At 44.5% G+C, this 14216-nt stretch overlaps 1 protein-coding gene across 1 annotated transcript; it reads left to right on the plus strand.

Moving 5' to 3' along the window:
• Positions 1-12042: 12042 nt before the first annotated feature.
• Positions 12043-13488, plus strand: LOC136153237 (melanoma-associated antigen B2-like). Its single transcript, XM_065914859.1, has 2 exons — positions 12043-12280; positions 12518-13488. Exons 1-2 carry the CDS (start codon positions 12043-12045, stop codon positions 13486-13488), a joined length of 1209 nt encoding a protein of 402 aa, XP_065770931.1.
• The last annotated feature ends 728 nt before the right edge of the window (positions 13489-14216 follow it).

The raw sequence follows: 14216 nt of genomic DNA on the forward strand, positions 1-14216 counted from the left end.
GGTCACAAAGAGTCAGACACAACTAAGAGACTAAGCAGATCCCCTAAATCTGGCTGAAGAGAAGGAATATATCAGCTCTTTTTCTCTGACAGCATAATATCTGTCCTGAGTTCCTTGATTTCTGCTCCGTTTTCCTAATCTAACATCACTTTTGGGACCGGGTCCCCTTTTCTCCAAGATTTTCTAGAGGGTATCCACTCAATGTGTGTAGGAATATGCATTTCCCAGGAAGCCTTTAATCAAGGGACAGAAGCTGATATGGGAACCTCCATGAAGGAGGGCTGAGGAGACAATCACCCCTGAATACAGGGGTCACCCAAAGACTAAGAAGAGGAATCTTAGATCAGTAGAGGGATCAGTGCCTGGCTGTGGTAGATGTAGTGAGGATTCTGAGCAGGAGGAATCTGGAAGGACTCAAGTTTCATCCCCACTGTCTGTTCTCAGAGGCCCTGATGGACTAGGATCACAAGAGGATCACCCTGACTTCCAACGTGGAATTCTCAGGAGACTAGGACCTTGATGTAAGACAAGAAGCTTCATAAAGTAGAGAGTGGAGTTACAGGATTTATCATGTGTCAATATGAGGACCTGAAAGTGGACTCAGGTTAGCACACACTATAAAAGGAGGTCCTGGAAAATATCTGATGCTGGGCTCCCTGGGAAACTCTGGGGACAGATGTCAGGTTGATTTCAGTCTGCCAAGTCTCAGTGAGGTGAGATCTCTGTCTAATAGGATCAGCCTCCATTTCACAGAGGAATGGACCTGAGCCCAAGCAGGACCTCAGATGACAATGCTGACTGATAGAGGGGACCCCTGGAGAGGGAGCCAAACAGAATTCTGTAAATTCTTAGCCCTGAGAGACAAGAAGAGCTATTTCTAAGTGGTCCTCTCATTCCACCTGTGTGATCTCAGGGAGGGCAGGTCCTCCTCTAGCAGAATTAGGCCCCAGATCTGCAGAGGGGGATGTCTTGAGCATAACCTGACTTAAAGTGAGGACCATCAGTGCTAGTGAGATGGTCTCCCCCAACGAGGGAGGTTCACAGAGTGGCGCCCCCCCTGACAAGCAGAGATGCTCAGAGCAGCACCCTGACTCCTCCCACTAGGGACTTAGGGAGTCGAGGGCTTTGTTTGGGGGCTGAAGGACTTGGATTCATAGCTGGAGACGTCCTGGGCTCTAACACACTGTGCAAGGAGGACCCAGGGACGGATGAATATTGAGCTACCAGGCTTCCCGTAGCACCCGGCCCCTGCCGTCATCCCCGGGAGACCCCACGTAGGACCGTACGCAGCTCCTGTCCACTTCCGCTTCAAAGGCGAGGAGCTTGACTGGGAGTCGTGGTGTCACTTTGGTGGCGTTTCTGTGTCCAGGCCTTGTCCGGAACCAAGGTGAGGACTGGAATGTAACTGAAGGGACTTTGCGAACCCACGGTTAACAAAAGTGACCCAGCCGTGTCCCACCCCTGTGATGTGGCTCTTTCGAGTCCCTCAGAGCTATCGGCTGAATGCTGTCTAGCGTGTCTCAGGGGAAGGCGTTGGTCTGTGGTGGTAGGCCCGGATTCTACCCTTGAAGGAACTCTCGGTCCTAGATAACGGCCCTGAGGGCCAGTTATCAGACTTCAAAACTGCATGGGGGCCACACTGAGCGGCCCCCCTGCACTCAGCTCTAGGAGGCCCCACATGGAGCTAGCCAACAGTGGTGCCCCGTATCGTTTGCTGGAGGTGGGATCAGGGAGGTGAGAAGCTTGCTCTTAAGGAATAAACTTAGTTCTAAAAAGGGACCCAGTCCCCAACACGATTCATGGTTGTGACGCTGAGTGAGGATGGGGGCTTCTCCCATAAGAAATGGAGTCGCAATCGGGCATTTTGACATGACACTTCCCAGATCACCTCAGGGAAGTGAGAGACCATGTCAAAGCGGGAGCGTCAGGTTGGGAGGGGAGAGTTTTGTGTTCCCTGGTGGGAATGTGAGAACCTCAGCGGCTGTGGGGATGTTCCACACCACATCATTCAGACCACATCCTCCCTGTCGTCATCCCTTTGAGACCTCAAGAATACATGGCGGTTCCCACTGCAGCCTAAAGGGGAAGCAAGTCCCGTCTGAGCACTCTGCCCTGGGCTGAGGGGCGTGGTCAGCACACTGAGAAATCTTAGATCCTGTCATAAATCAAATGTAGGCCTTGGTTGCTTCTATGTCCTAGCTGTTGTAAATAGTGCTGCAACGAACTTTGGAGTAGAAGTGTTTTTTAAGTTACTGTTTCCTCAGGGGACGTGCCCAGTATGGGATTGTTAGCTCATGTGGTAATTTATTTTTTAATTTTTTTTTAATTTATTTTTATTAGTTGGAGGCTAATTACTTTTCAGTAATGTAGTGGTTTTTGCCATACGTTGGAATGAATCAGCCATGGATTTACATGTGTTCCCCATCCCGATCCCCCCTCGCACCTCCCTCTCCACCTGATCCCCCTGGGTCTTCCAGTGCACCAGCCCCAAGCACTTGTCTCATGCATCCAACCTGGGCTGGTGATCTGTTTCGCCCTTGATAATATACATGTCTTGATGCTGTTCTCTCGAAACATCCCACCCTCGCCTTCTCCCACAGAGTCCAAATTTCTGTTCTGTACATCTGTGTTTCTTTTTCTGTTTTGCATATAGGGTTATCGTTACCATGTTTCTAAATTCCATATATATGCGTTAGTATACTGTAATGGTCTTTATCTTTCTGGCTTACTTCCCTCTGTATAATGGGCTCCAGGTTCATCCATCTCATTAGAACTGATTCAAATGAATTCTTTTTAATGGCTGAGTAATATTCCATGGTGTATATGTACCAGAGATACCTTATCCATTCATCTACTGATGGGCATCTAGGTTGCTTCCATGTCCTGGCTGTTATAAACAGTGCTGCAATGAACATTGGGGTGCACGTGTCTCTTTCAGATCTGGTATCCTTAGTGTGTATGCCCAGGAGTGGGATTGCTGGGTCACATGGCAGTTCTATTTCCAGTTTTTTAAGAAATCTCCACACTGTTCTCCATAGCAGCTGTACTAGTTTGCATTCCCACCAACAGTGTAAGAGGGCTCCCTTTTCTCCACACCTGCTCCAGCATTTATTGCTTGTAGACTTTTGGATAGCAGCCATTCTGACTGGCGTGTAATGGTATCTCATGGAGGTTTTGATTTGCCTTTCTCTGATAATGAGTGATGTTGAGCATCTTTTCATGTGTTTGTTAGCCATCTGTATGTCTTCTTTGGAGAAATGTCTCTTTAGATCTTTGGCCCATTTTTTGATTGGGTCATTTATATTTCTGGAATTGAACTGCAAGAGTTGCTTGCATATTTTTGAGATTAAACCTTTGTCTGTTTTTTCAGTTGCTATTATTTTCTCTTATTCTGAAGGCTGTCTTTTCACCTTGTTTATAGTTTCCTTTGTTGTGCAAAAGCTTTTAAGTTTAATTAGGTCACATTTGTTTATTTTTGCTTTTATTTCCAATATTCTGGGAGGTGGTTCATAGAGGATTTTGCAGTGATTTATGTCAGAGTGTGTTTTGCCTATGTTCTCCTCTAGGAGTTTTATAGTTTCTGGTCTTACTTTTAGATCTTTATCCATTTTGAGTTTATTTTTGTGTATGGTGTTAGAAGGTGTATTAGCTTCATTCTTTTACAATTGGTTGACCAGTTTTACCAGCACCACTTGTTAAAGAGGTTGTCTTTTTTCCATTGTATGTTCTGGCCTTCTTTGTCAAAGATAAGGTGTCCATAGGTACGTGGATTTATCTGTGGGCTTTCTGTTTTGTTCCACTGATCTATATTTCTGTCTTAGTGCCAGTACCATACTGTCTTGATGACTGTGGCTTTGTAGTAGAGCCTGAAGTCAGGCAGGTTGATGCCTCTAGTTCCATTCTTCTTTTTCAAGGTTGCTTTGGCTATTCGAAGTTTCTTGTATTTCCATACAAATTGTAGAATTATTTGTTCTAGTTCTGTGAAGAATACCATTGGTAGCTTAATAGGGATTGCATTGAATTTATAGTTTGCTTTGGGTTCAGTTCAGTTCAGTTCAGTCGCTCAGTCGTGTCCGACTCTTTGTGACCCCATGAATCACAGCACGCCAGGACTCCCTGTCCATCACCAACTCCCGCAGTCTACTCAAACTCATGCCCATCATGTCGGTGATGCCATCCAGCCATCTCATCCTCTGTCGTCCCCTTCTCCTCCTGCCCCCAGTCCCTCCCAGCATCAGGGTCTTTTCCTATGAGTCAACTCTTCGCATGAGGTTGCCAAAGTATTGGGAGTTTCAGCTTCAGCATCAGTCCTTCCAATGAACACCCAGGACTGATCTCCTTTAGGATGGACTGGTTGGATCTCCTTGCAGTCCAAGGGACTCTCAAGAGTCTTCTCCAACACCACAGTTCCAAAGCATCAATTTTTCAGTTCTCAGCTTTCTTCACAGTCCAACTCTCACATCCGTACATGACCACTGGAAAAACCATAACCTTGACCAGACGGACTTTGTTGGAAAAGTAATGCAGTATACTCATTTTCACAAAATTGATTCTTCCAATCCTTGAACACGGTATATTTCTCCATCTCTTTGTTTCCTCTTTGATTTTTTTCATCAGTGTTTTATAGTTTTCTATGTATATGTCTTCAGTTTCTTTAGGAAGATATATTCCTAAATATTTTATTCTTTTTTTGCAATGGTGAATGATATTGTTTCCTTAATTTCTCTTTCTGTTTTCTCATTGTTAGTGTATAGGAATGCAAGGGATTTCTGTGTGTTAATTTTATATCCTGCAACTTTACTATATGCATTGATTAGCTCTAGTAATTGTCTGGTAGAGTCTTTAGGGTTTGCTATGTAGAGGATCATGTCATCTGAAAACAGTGATAGTTTCACTTCTTCTTTTGCTATCTGAATTCCATTAATTTCTTTTTCTTCTCTGATTGCTGTGGCCAAAACTTCCAAAACTATGTTGAGTAGTAGTGGTGAGAGTGGGCACCCTTGTCTTGTTCCTGATTTCAGGGGAAATGCTTTCAATTTTTCACCATGGAGGATAATGTTGCCTGTGGATTTGTCATATATAGCTTTTATTTTTTTGAGGTATGTTCCTTCTGTTCCTGCTTTCTGGAGAGTTTTAATCATAAATGGATGTTGAATTTGTCAAAGGCTTTTTCTACATCTATTGAGATAATCACATGGTTTTTATCTTTGAATTTGTTAATGTGGTGTATTACATTGATTGATTTGCGGATATTAAAGAATCCTTGCATTCCTGGGGTAAAGCCCACTTGGTCATGATGTATGATCTTTCAAATATGTTGTTGGATTCTGTTTGCTAGAGATTTGTTAAGGATTTTTGCACCTATGTTTATCAGTGATATTCACCTGTAGTTTTCTTTTTTTGTGGCATGTTTGGTTTTGGAATTAGGGTGATGGTGGCCTCATAGAATGAACTTGGAAGTTTACCTTCTTCTGCAATTTTCTGGAAGTGTTTGAGTGAGATAGGTGTTAGTTCTTTCCTAATTTTTTGGTAGAATTCAGCTGTGAAGCCATCTGGTCCTGGGCTTTTGTTTGCTGGAAGATTTCTGATTACACTTTTGATTCCATGCTTGTGATGGTTCTGTTAAGATCTTCTATTTCTTCCTGGTTCAGTTTTGGAAAGTTATACTTTTCTAAGAATGTGTCCATTTCTTCCAAGTTGTCAATTTATTGGCATAGAGCTGCTGGTAGTAGTCTCTTATGGTCCTTTGTATTTCAGTGTTGTCTGTTGTGATCTCTCCATTTTCGTTTCTAATTTTATTGATTTGGTTCTTCTCCCTTTGGTTCTTAATGAATCTTGCTATTGGTTTGTCAATTTTGTTTATCTTTTCAAACAACCAACTTTTAGCTTTGTTGATTTTTGCTATGGTCTCTTTAGTTTCTTTGCATTTATTTCTGCCCTTATTTTTAAGATTTCTATCCTACTAACCCTGGGGTTCTTCATTTCTTCCTTCTTTAGTTGCTTTAGGTGTAGACATAGATTGTTTTTTTTGTTTCTTGAGGTAAGCCTGTATTGCTGTGAACCTTCCCCATAGCACTCCTTTTACAGTGTCCCATAGGTTTTGGGTTCTTGTGTTTTCATTTTCATTCGTTTCTATGCATATTCTGATTTGTTTTTTGATTTCTTCTAAGATTTGTTGGTTATTCAGAAGCGTGTTATTTAGCCTCCATATGTCTGAGTTTTTAGTGTTTTTTTTTTTTTTCCCCTGTAATTGAGATCTAATCTTACTCTACTTTGGTCAGAAATGATGACTGGAATGATTTCAGTTTTTTTGAATTTACCAAGGCTAGATTTATGGCCCAGGATGTGATCTATTCTGGAGAGGGTTCCGTGTGCACTTGAGAAAAAGGTGAAATTGACTGTTCTGTAGTGAAATTACCTATAGATATCACTTAGGTCTAGCTGGTCCTTTGTGTCATTTAAAGTTTGTGTTTCCTTGTTCATTTTCTGTTTAGTTGATCTATCCACAGGTTTGAGTGGGGTATTAAAGTCTCCCACTATTATTGTGTTATTGTTAATTTCCCCTTTCATACTCATTCGCATTTGCCTTACATATTGCAGTGCTCCCATGTTGGGTGCATATATATTTATACGTGTAATATCTTCTCGGATTGATCCTTTGATCATTATGTAGTGTCCTTCTTTGTCTCTCTTCACAGCCTTTATTTTAAAGTCTATTTTATCTGATAAGAGTATTGGGTCTCCTGCTTTCTTTTGGTCTCCATTTGCGTGAAATATTTTTTTCCAGCCCTTCACTCTCAGTCTGTATGTGTCCCTTGTTTTGAGGTGGGTCTCTTGTAGACAGCATATATAGGGGTCTTGTTTTTGTATCCATTCAGCCAGTCTTTGTCTTTTGGTTGGGGCATTCAGTCCATTTACATTTAAGGTAATTATTGATAGGTATGGTCCCGTTGCCATTTACTTTGCTGTCTTGGGTTCACGTTTATACAAGCTTTCTGTGTTTCCTGTCTAGAGAAGATCCTTTAGCATTTGCTGAAGAGCTGGTTTGGTGGTGCTGAATTCTCTCAGCTTTTGCTTGTTTCTAAAGCTTTTGCATTCTCCTTCATATCTGAATGAGATCCTTGCTGGGTACAGTAATCTGGGTTGTAGATTACTCTCTCTCATTACTTTAAGTATGTCCAGCCATTCCTTTCTGGTCTGAAGAGATTCTATTGATAGATCAGCTGTTATCCTTATGGGAATCCCTTAGTGTATTATCTGTTATTTTTCCTGTGCTGCTTTTAATGTTTTTTCTTTGTGTTTGATCTTTGTTAATTTGATTACTGTGTCTTGGGGTGTTTCGCCTTGGGTTTATCCTGTTTCGGACTCTGGGTTTCTTGGACTTGGGTGACTATTTCCCTCCCCATTTTAGGGAAGTTTTCAGCTATTATCTCCTCAAGTATTTTCTCATGGCCTTTCTTTTTGTCGTCTCCTTCTGGGACTCCTATGATTCGAATGTTGGGGTATTTCACATTGTCCCAGAGGTCCCTGAGGTTGTCCTCATTTCTTTTGATTCTTTTTTCTTTTTTCCTCTCTGCTTCACTTATTTCCATCATTTTATCTTCTACCTCACTTACCCTATCTTCTGCCTCTATTATTCTACTGATTGTTCCCTCCTGAGTGTTTTTTATATCATTTATTGCATTATTCACTTTTAATTGACTCTTTTTTATTTCTTCTAGGTCCGTGTGAAACATTTCTTGCATCTTCTCAATCCTTGTCTCCAGGCTATTTATCTGTAACTCCATTCTGTTTTCAAGATTTTGGATCATTTTTATTATCATTATTCTAAATTCTTTTTCAGGTAGATTCTCTATCTCCTCCTCTTATTTGGCTTGGTGGGCATTTTTCATGTTCCTTTACCTGCTGGGTATTTCTCTGCCTTTTCATCTTGTTTAGATTGCTGTGTTTGGGGTAGCCTTTCTGTATTCTGGTGGTCTGTGGTTGTTTTTTATTGTGGAGGTTTCTCCCAGTGGGTGTGGTTGGACGATTGGCTTGTCAAGGTTTCCTGTTTAGGGAAGTTTGCGTCGGTATTCTGGTATGTGGAGCTGGATTTCTTCTCTCTGGAGTGCCATGGAGTGTCCAGTAGAGAGTTTTGAGATGGGTCTATGGGCTTGGTGTGACTTTGGGCAGCCTGTATGTCGACGCTCAGGGCTATGTTCCTGTGTTGCTGGAGAATTTGTGTGGTATGTCTTGCTCTGGCACTTATTGGCTCTTGGGTGGTGGTTGGTTTCAGTGTAGGTATGGAGGCTTTTGAATGATCTCTTATTACTTACTGTTCCCTGTAGTCAGGAGTTCTCTGGTGTTCTCAGGTTTTGGGTTTAAGTCTCCTGTCTCTGGATTTCAGTCTTATTCTTCCAGTAGCCTCAAGACTTCTCCAACTATACAGCACTGATAATAAAACTTCTAAGTTAATGGTGATAAGATTCTCCACCATGAGGGACACCCAGAGAGGTTCACAGAGTTACAATAAGAAGAGGAGAGGGAGGAAGGAGATAGAGATGAGCAGGAGGAGATAAAGGGGGACTCAAGAGGAGAAAGACAGATCTACGCAGTACTATGTTCCCTAAGTGTTCTCTGTAGCCCAGAACACCCACAGAGATTCACAGAATTGGATTGAGAAGAGAAGGGGGATGGAGGAAATAGAGGTGATCTGGGGGAGAAAAAAGAGAGTCAAAAGAGGGAGAGAGTAATCATCACAATCCTGAGTAAAAATGGGTACTGAATATTGGATTCTTCAATGTCCAAAATTGATATCAAATACTGGAAAACAAAGATTAAAAATCTAGAGTAGAGGTTAGACTCTTAAAAATACAATATTAAAAACAAAAACACAAAAAATTTAAGAAATATATATGAAGTTTGCTTTAAAAATAGGGTCTTTTTTTTTGCAAGGTTATAGTCGGTTATGAAAATGAAAATTAAGGAGTAATAGAGGAGTAATGGAAAGTGAAAGTGAAGTCACTCAGTCGTGTCCGACTCTTTGCAACCGATGGACTGTAGCCTATCAGGCAACTCCCCCCATGGGATTCTCCAGGCAAGAATACTGGAGTGGGTTGCCATTTCCAAAAAAAGAAAAGAAAAACAATAAAAAAAATTTTTTTTATTAAAAAAATAGTAAAATATCAAGGATTTTCTTTGGAGCTGTTGCGGGCAATGTGGGTTCGGTTCAGTTTCAGATAGCTCCTTTTTCCAGCTTACACTTCTCAGTATCTATAGACCCCTTCCAGTATAGTTGGTGTTAACTACAGGGATTTTAATCTGTTGCACCTGTCACTTCTGAAGCGGTTCCTTTTGTTTATTTGGCTTCTGTTTGCAGGTCTCTTCAGTGTCTAATTTCTGCCCTGACACACACGGGCAGAGGTGGTCTCTTGTTTAGGTTCGCTTGTTCAGTCGTGCTATGGGGAAGGGGGGCACTGCGACATATCACTGGCGTGTGTGGGGAGCACTCGCAGTGTTCTAGCCACACTGGGTTTGTCCCCGCTCACGGTGTGTGTGCTTTCCCCGGCTACACTGCTAAGGCTCCAGGTTGCTCTACAGGGATCGGGCCCTGAGGTGCGTGCACTTCCGAGGCCTAAGCCACTCAGGTTCCAGTTTTCGGGTCCTCCACAAAAGCTCGGACTCAGTTGCGCCTGCATTTTGTGCCTTCCCAAGCCCGAGCAGCTCAGGCACCCAAGAGCTTGACGGGCTCACTCTTCCTGGGTGCGGTGCACCTTCTCCCCTCCGCGGTCCCAGCCTCAGTTTCCGCCTGTCTGGCACGCCTTGTGTCTCTTCTGGGGAGCTGGTCTCTAGCTGCGACCCTCCCGGCAGATGTCAATCCTCCAGGATCTCAGAAAGTCTTTGGTTGGAGACTAGAAACCTATTTGCAGTTTGGTAGGGGATGCTGTCTCTGGGGCCAGGTTTGCCCCTTTCCCCTCCCCCCCTGCCTCCTGCCACCGGCGGGGGACGGGCCAGTCCACAGCCGGTTAGCTCTTCTCCGGAATTGCTCAGTCCTTCCTTTGTTCTGCCAACAGCCAGCAGTGTCTTCAGTTACTGGCTTTTCACAGGTTAATTTTCTCTCTCTCTCTTGCTATCCCACAGTTTAAGTTGCCATCTCAGGTTAGCTCCTTCCGATTGCCTGCAGGGCATTCAGGCCCGGTTCTTACCAGAAGCAATGCTTCCCGCTCCTCTCCCTTCAGCCCCCACTAGCTGGTGGCGGATGCGAGTGTCTGGGGTACTTTTCTGCTGAAAGTTGCTTTTAGGCATGTAATCCGTGGGTTTTATATATTTTTCCTCCCAGTTAGGTTGCTCTCTGAAACTCCAACACTTCCCCCATACCTGTAAGTGAGAGGGTTTCCTGGTGTTTAGAACTTCCTCTATTAAGACTTCCTTCCCGAGACGGGTCTCCGTCCCTAACTCTTTTGTCTCTCTTTCTATCTTTTCTATTTTGTCCAACCTCCTTTCGAAGAAAATGGGCTGCTTTTCTGGGCACCTGATGTCCTCTGCTAGTGATCAGAAGTTATTATGGAGTTTGCTCAGCGTTCAAATGTACTTTCGATGAATTTGTAGTTGAGAAAGTGGACTCCCCATCCTATTCCTCCACCATCTTAGCTCCACTTTGCAAGAGGTAATTTTAGTCCTAATTTTCTATGCAGAGTGAATTAAGTCAGAAAGAGGAAAGCCAATATTGTATATTAACACATATACATGAATTTCAGAAAGATGGTACTGATGAATCTATTTGCAAGGCAGCAGTGGAGTTGCAGACATAGAGAACAGGCTTGTGGACGTGGGGGTAAAGAGAGGGAGGGACAGACTGAGAGAGTAACCTTGAAAACACACACATTACCGTATGTAAAATAGATAACCAGTGAGAATTAGTCCTATGACACAGAGAGCTCAAACCTGCTGCTCTGTGATAGCTTAGAGGAGTGGGATGGGCTGGGAGCTGGGAGGGAACTTCAAGAGGGAGGGGACATACAGTATACCTATGGCTGATTCATATTGAGTGTGGCTGAAAGAAACACAACACTGTAAAGCAATTATCCTCCAATTAATAGTAAATACATTTAATTATGAAAAGAGAGAGAGAAGAAAAGAGAAGCAAAAAGATATTATAGACCTTGAATTGGGATCCTGTGTGGGAGCACAGGGACATCAACCTGCCTGTAATAGCACCTGTTCTTAGAAGACTGTGTTTGGTAAGATAAGGTCATCTTACTTCCTCCTGTTGGGACACAGGCTCATTGGCTTTTGCTATCTCACAGGCATCAATTCAGGAGAAAGAGGAGCTTCTCTGCCAGGAGCCCAATTGAGGAACTTGAGTGAGTACTCAGTGCATTTATCCTATCCCTTGGATTTGAGCCCAGGAAATCTCAGGGAAGGGCTGTGAGGTTGAGCATCTACTTCACCGCTTTATACCAAGTCTAGGGGAGGGGAAATGTCTAGTCTGAAGGTGCAGCCACCAGTCAGCAAAAGGAGAATGGTGCCCAATGTTTTAAGGAGCCAAGTTAAGGACCATGAATGGTGATCACAGTGAACTCAGGATAGAAAAAACCCTACTGAGCCCTCAGCACTGGGTATCCCCTGGGAGGGAAGTGGCCTGAGATATCACTCCACTTGGCTTCTGGATAATGTGGAGGTCTAAAGTTGTCTGCATCAGAGTAGCAGAGGGAAGGGTGCCCAGGCTCTGCCAAGGCTTGACATGGTGATACTAAAGATGAGCTGAGAGGACCGCAGTGCCACTAAATCCAAAGCAGGGCTGAGAGGATGCAGAGGGAATATCTAAGGCCTCTGTTCCTCCTCTGTGGGATTCTGTGGGGACAGGCTGAGCACGAAACAGGAGCCTTGTGGGTTCCTCGGGCAGTGTCCTCAAGGACACCTGCAGAGGCGGCCTTTGATAAAGTCAAGGTGGAATGTCCCCATTTTAAGTTGCTCACATCACCTCATTCTCCATCCTCCAGGTGCACCAATCTCCTGTCCTTTGATCCAGACTCCTGCCTGTAGTTTCTGTCCACGGCCATCATGCCCCGTAGGCAGAAGAGTAAGGTCCCTGGTCAAGGGAAACATCAACAGGCCCGGGCTAAGACCCAGGGTCTTCATGATCAAGCCACCACATCTAGGGGAGAAGAGACCACCTCCTCCTCCCCTCCTGATTTAGAGAGTGCTCCCTCAAGCTCCTCAGCTGCTGGCACCCCCATGGGGCCTCAGGGAGCCCAAGGCATGGCCAGTGCTGCTGCAGGTGCTATACCCAAAAGATATGGTGTCGGTGCTGCAGCACGCTCAAGATCTGATGTCAGTGGTGCAGCATGCTCAAGATCTGATGTCAGTGGTGCAGCACGCTTAAGATCTGATGTCAGTGGTGCAGCACGCTCAAGATCTGATGTCAGTGGTGCAGCACGCTCAAGATCTGATGTCAGTGGTGCAGCACGCTTAAGATCTGATGTCAGTGGTGCAGCACGCTTAAGATCCGATGTCAGTGGTGCAGCACGCTTAAGAGCTGGTGTTGGTGCCACAGCACGCTCAAGAGCTGGTGTCGGTGCCGAGGGCCAAGGTCAGGGAGGTGAAAGTTCCTCCCAGGCCTCAGCTGCTGCTGAGAGCCGTCACACAGATCCTCTGAGCAAGCAGATGCAGGTGTTGGTGCAGAAGATGCTGTATAAGTATACGGTGAGGGAGCTCATTAAGAGGTCAGAAATGCTGAAGGCAATCAATAAAAGGTACAGGGGGCAATTCCCTGAGATCCTCAGGAGAGCCTCTGAGCACATAGAGACGGTATTTGGCCTGGTCCTGAAGGAAGTCAGGCCCGACGGTCACTCTTATATCCTGGTGAGCAACCTAGAGCTCAGCGACAGTGAATCTATGAGAAGTGACCGGGGGCTACCGAAGAATGGTCTTCTGATGCCTCTTCTGGGTGTCATCTACCTGAATGGCCACCGCCTCTCTGAGGAGAAGATCTGGAAGATCCTGAATTATCTGGGCATCTATGATGGAAGAAGGCACTTCATCTTTGGAGATACCAGGAAGTTCCTCACAGAAGATCTGGTGCGGGAAGGGTATGTGGAGTACCGCCAGGTGCCAGGCAGCGATCCCCCTCGCTATGAGTTCCTGTGGGGTCCGAGAGCACTCATAGAATCCAACAAGATGAAAGTCCTGGAGTTTTTGGCCAGGATCAATGATACGGTCCCTGCTACCTTCCTGGAGCATTTTGAGGAGTCTTCCAGAGAGGAAGTAGAGAGCACCAGCGCCAGAGCTGTAGCCAGTGTTAGCACTTCTGCCTCGGGCAGGGCTGGCATGTCTGTCTGGGATGCTGCAGGCATTTCTGTCTCAGTCTGGGATGGCCCTTCTGCTGTAGCCCGGGCTGAGCATCCTGCCTCAGCCATGCCTGGCATTTCTGGTGCAGCCAGTGCTGGCCCTTCTGCCTCGGCCAGTGCCAACACTAGGGCCACATCCAGCCAGTCATCTCGCCCCTAGCGTGGGCTGAAGGCCGTTCTTCACTTTGTGGTCAGAAAAGCCTGTCATCAGCCTGTGTTCCTGTTGACTTCCCCCCCCCCCCCTCAGTTTTCAGTTCTTTCTTTTTTCAACAGAAAGTGTATTGAGGTTGATGATACAAGTATTTGAATAACATGGGTCACACACACTTTGCTGTTTGTCAAATTCATGAGTAGGAATTTTGTTTTTGGAAATGCATATTGGAAGTCCTCAAATCAATTTTGTGATCCCGGATGAGAATAGCATCACTTTAGGATAAGAATATCCTTAGAAATGTGAAAGACACCACACTAATAGAAGCTCAGTACATAGATACATAGAGAGATAGCTGAAAGTTCTTCAATTTGTGGTTTGCTTTACTCTCTATTATAGTCTCCTTTTTTGTAAATGTATAAGATGTGTACTTGGATCTGCTTATGGTTTTCAAGAATGTTTGAGAATATAAATTATAGCAAATGATTTATTTGTGGCTCTTCTTTTACACAAACATTAATTGAGCATCTGCTTCAAAGAAGTCTTTCATGCCTGTACTGGCACTGTTTAGTCAAGGAAACTCCCAGTCGGCCCATTCCATTATAGTTTCCAGGGAAGCTGTCATTCTGTGGAAGAGGCTGAGATGCTCTCTACCTCAAGAAGAACAAGAAAGAACCAGGGTGAAGAGGGGGTGGAGAGAATATATTACTTTGGTTTCATTGCTAAGCAGAATTTTG

The sequence above is a fragment of the Muntiacus reevesi genome, chromosome X, assembly GCF_963930625.1.
Source record: "Muntiacus reevesi chromosome X, mMunRee1.1, whole genome shotgun sequence".
NCBI classification, from domain to species: domain Eukaryota; kingdom Metazoa; phylum Chordata; class Mammalia; order Artiodactyla; family Cervidae; genus Muntiacus; species Muntiacus reevesi.

What these genes read in the sequence shown, in the direction of transcription:
- LOC136153237 (XM_065914859.1), top strand. Translation starts at nt 12,043, where the DNA reads ATGCCCCGTAGGCAGAAGAGTAAGGTCCCTGGTCAAGGGAAACATCAA. An exon ending in TGCTATACCCAAAAGATATG is followed by an intron (nt 12,281 to 12,517) that starts GTGTCGGTGCTG and finishes CACGCTTAAGAG; the next exon opens with CTGGTGTTGGTGCCACAGCA.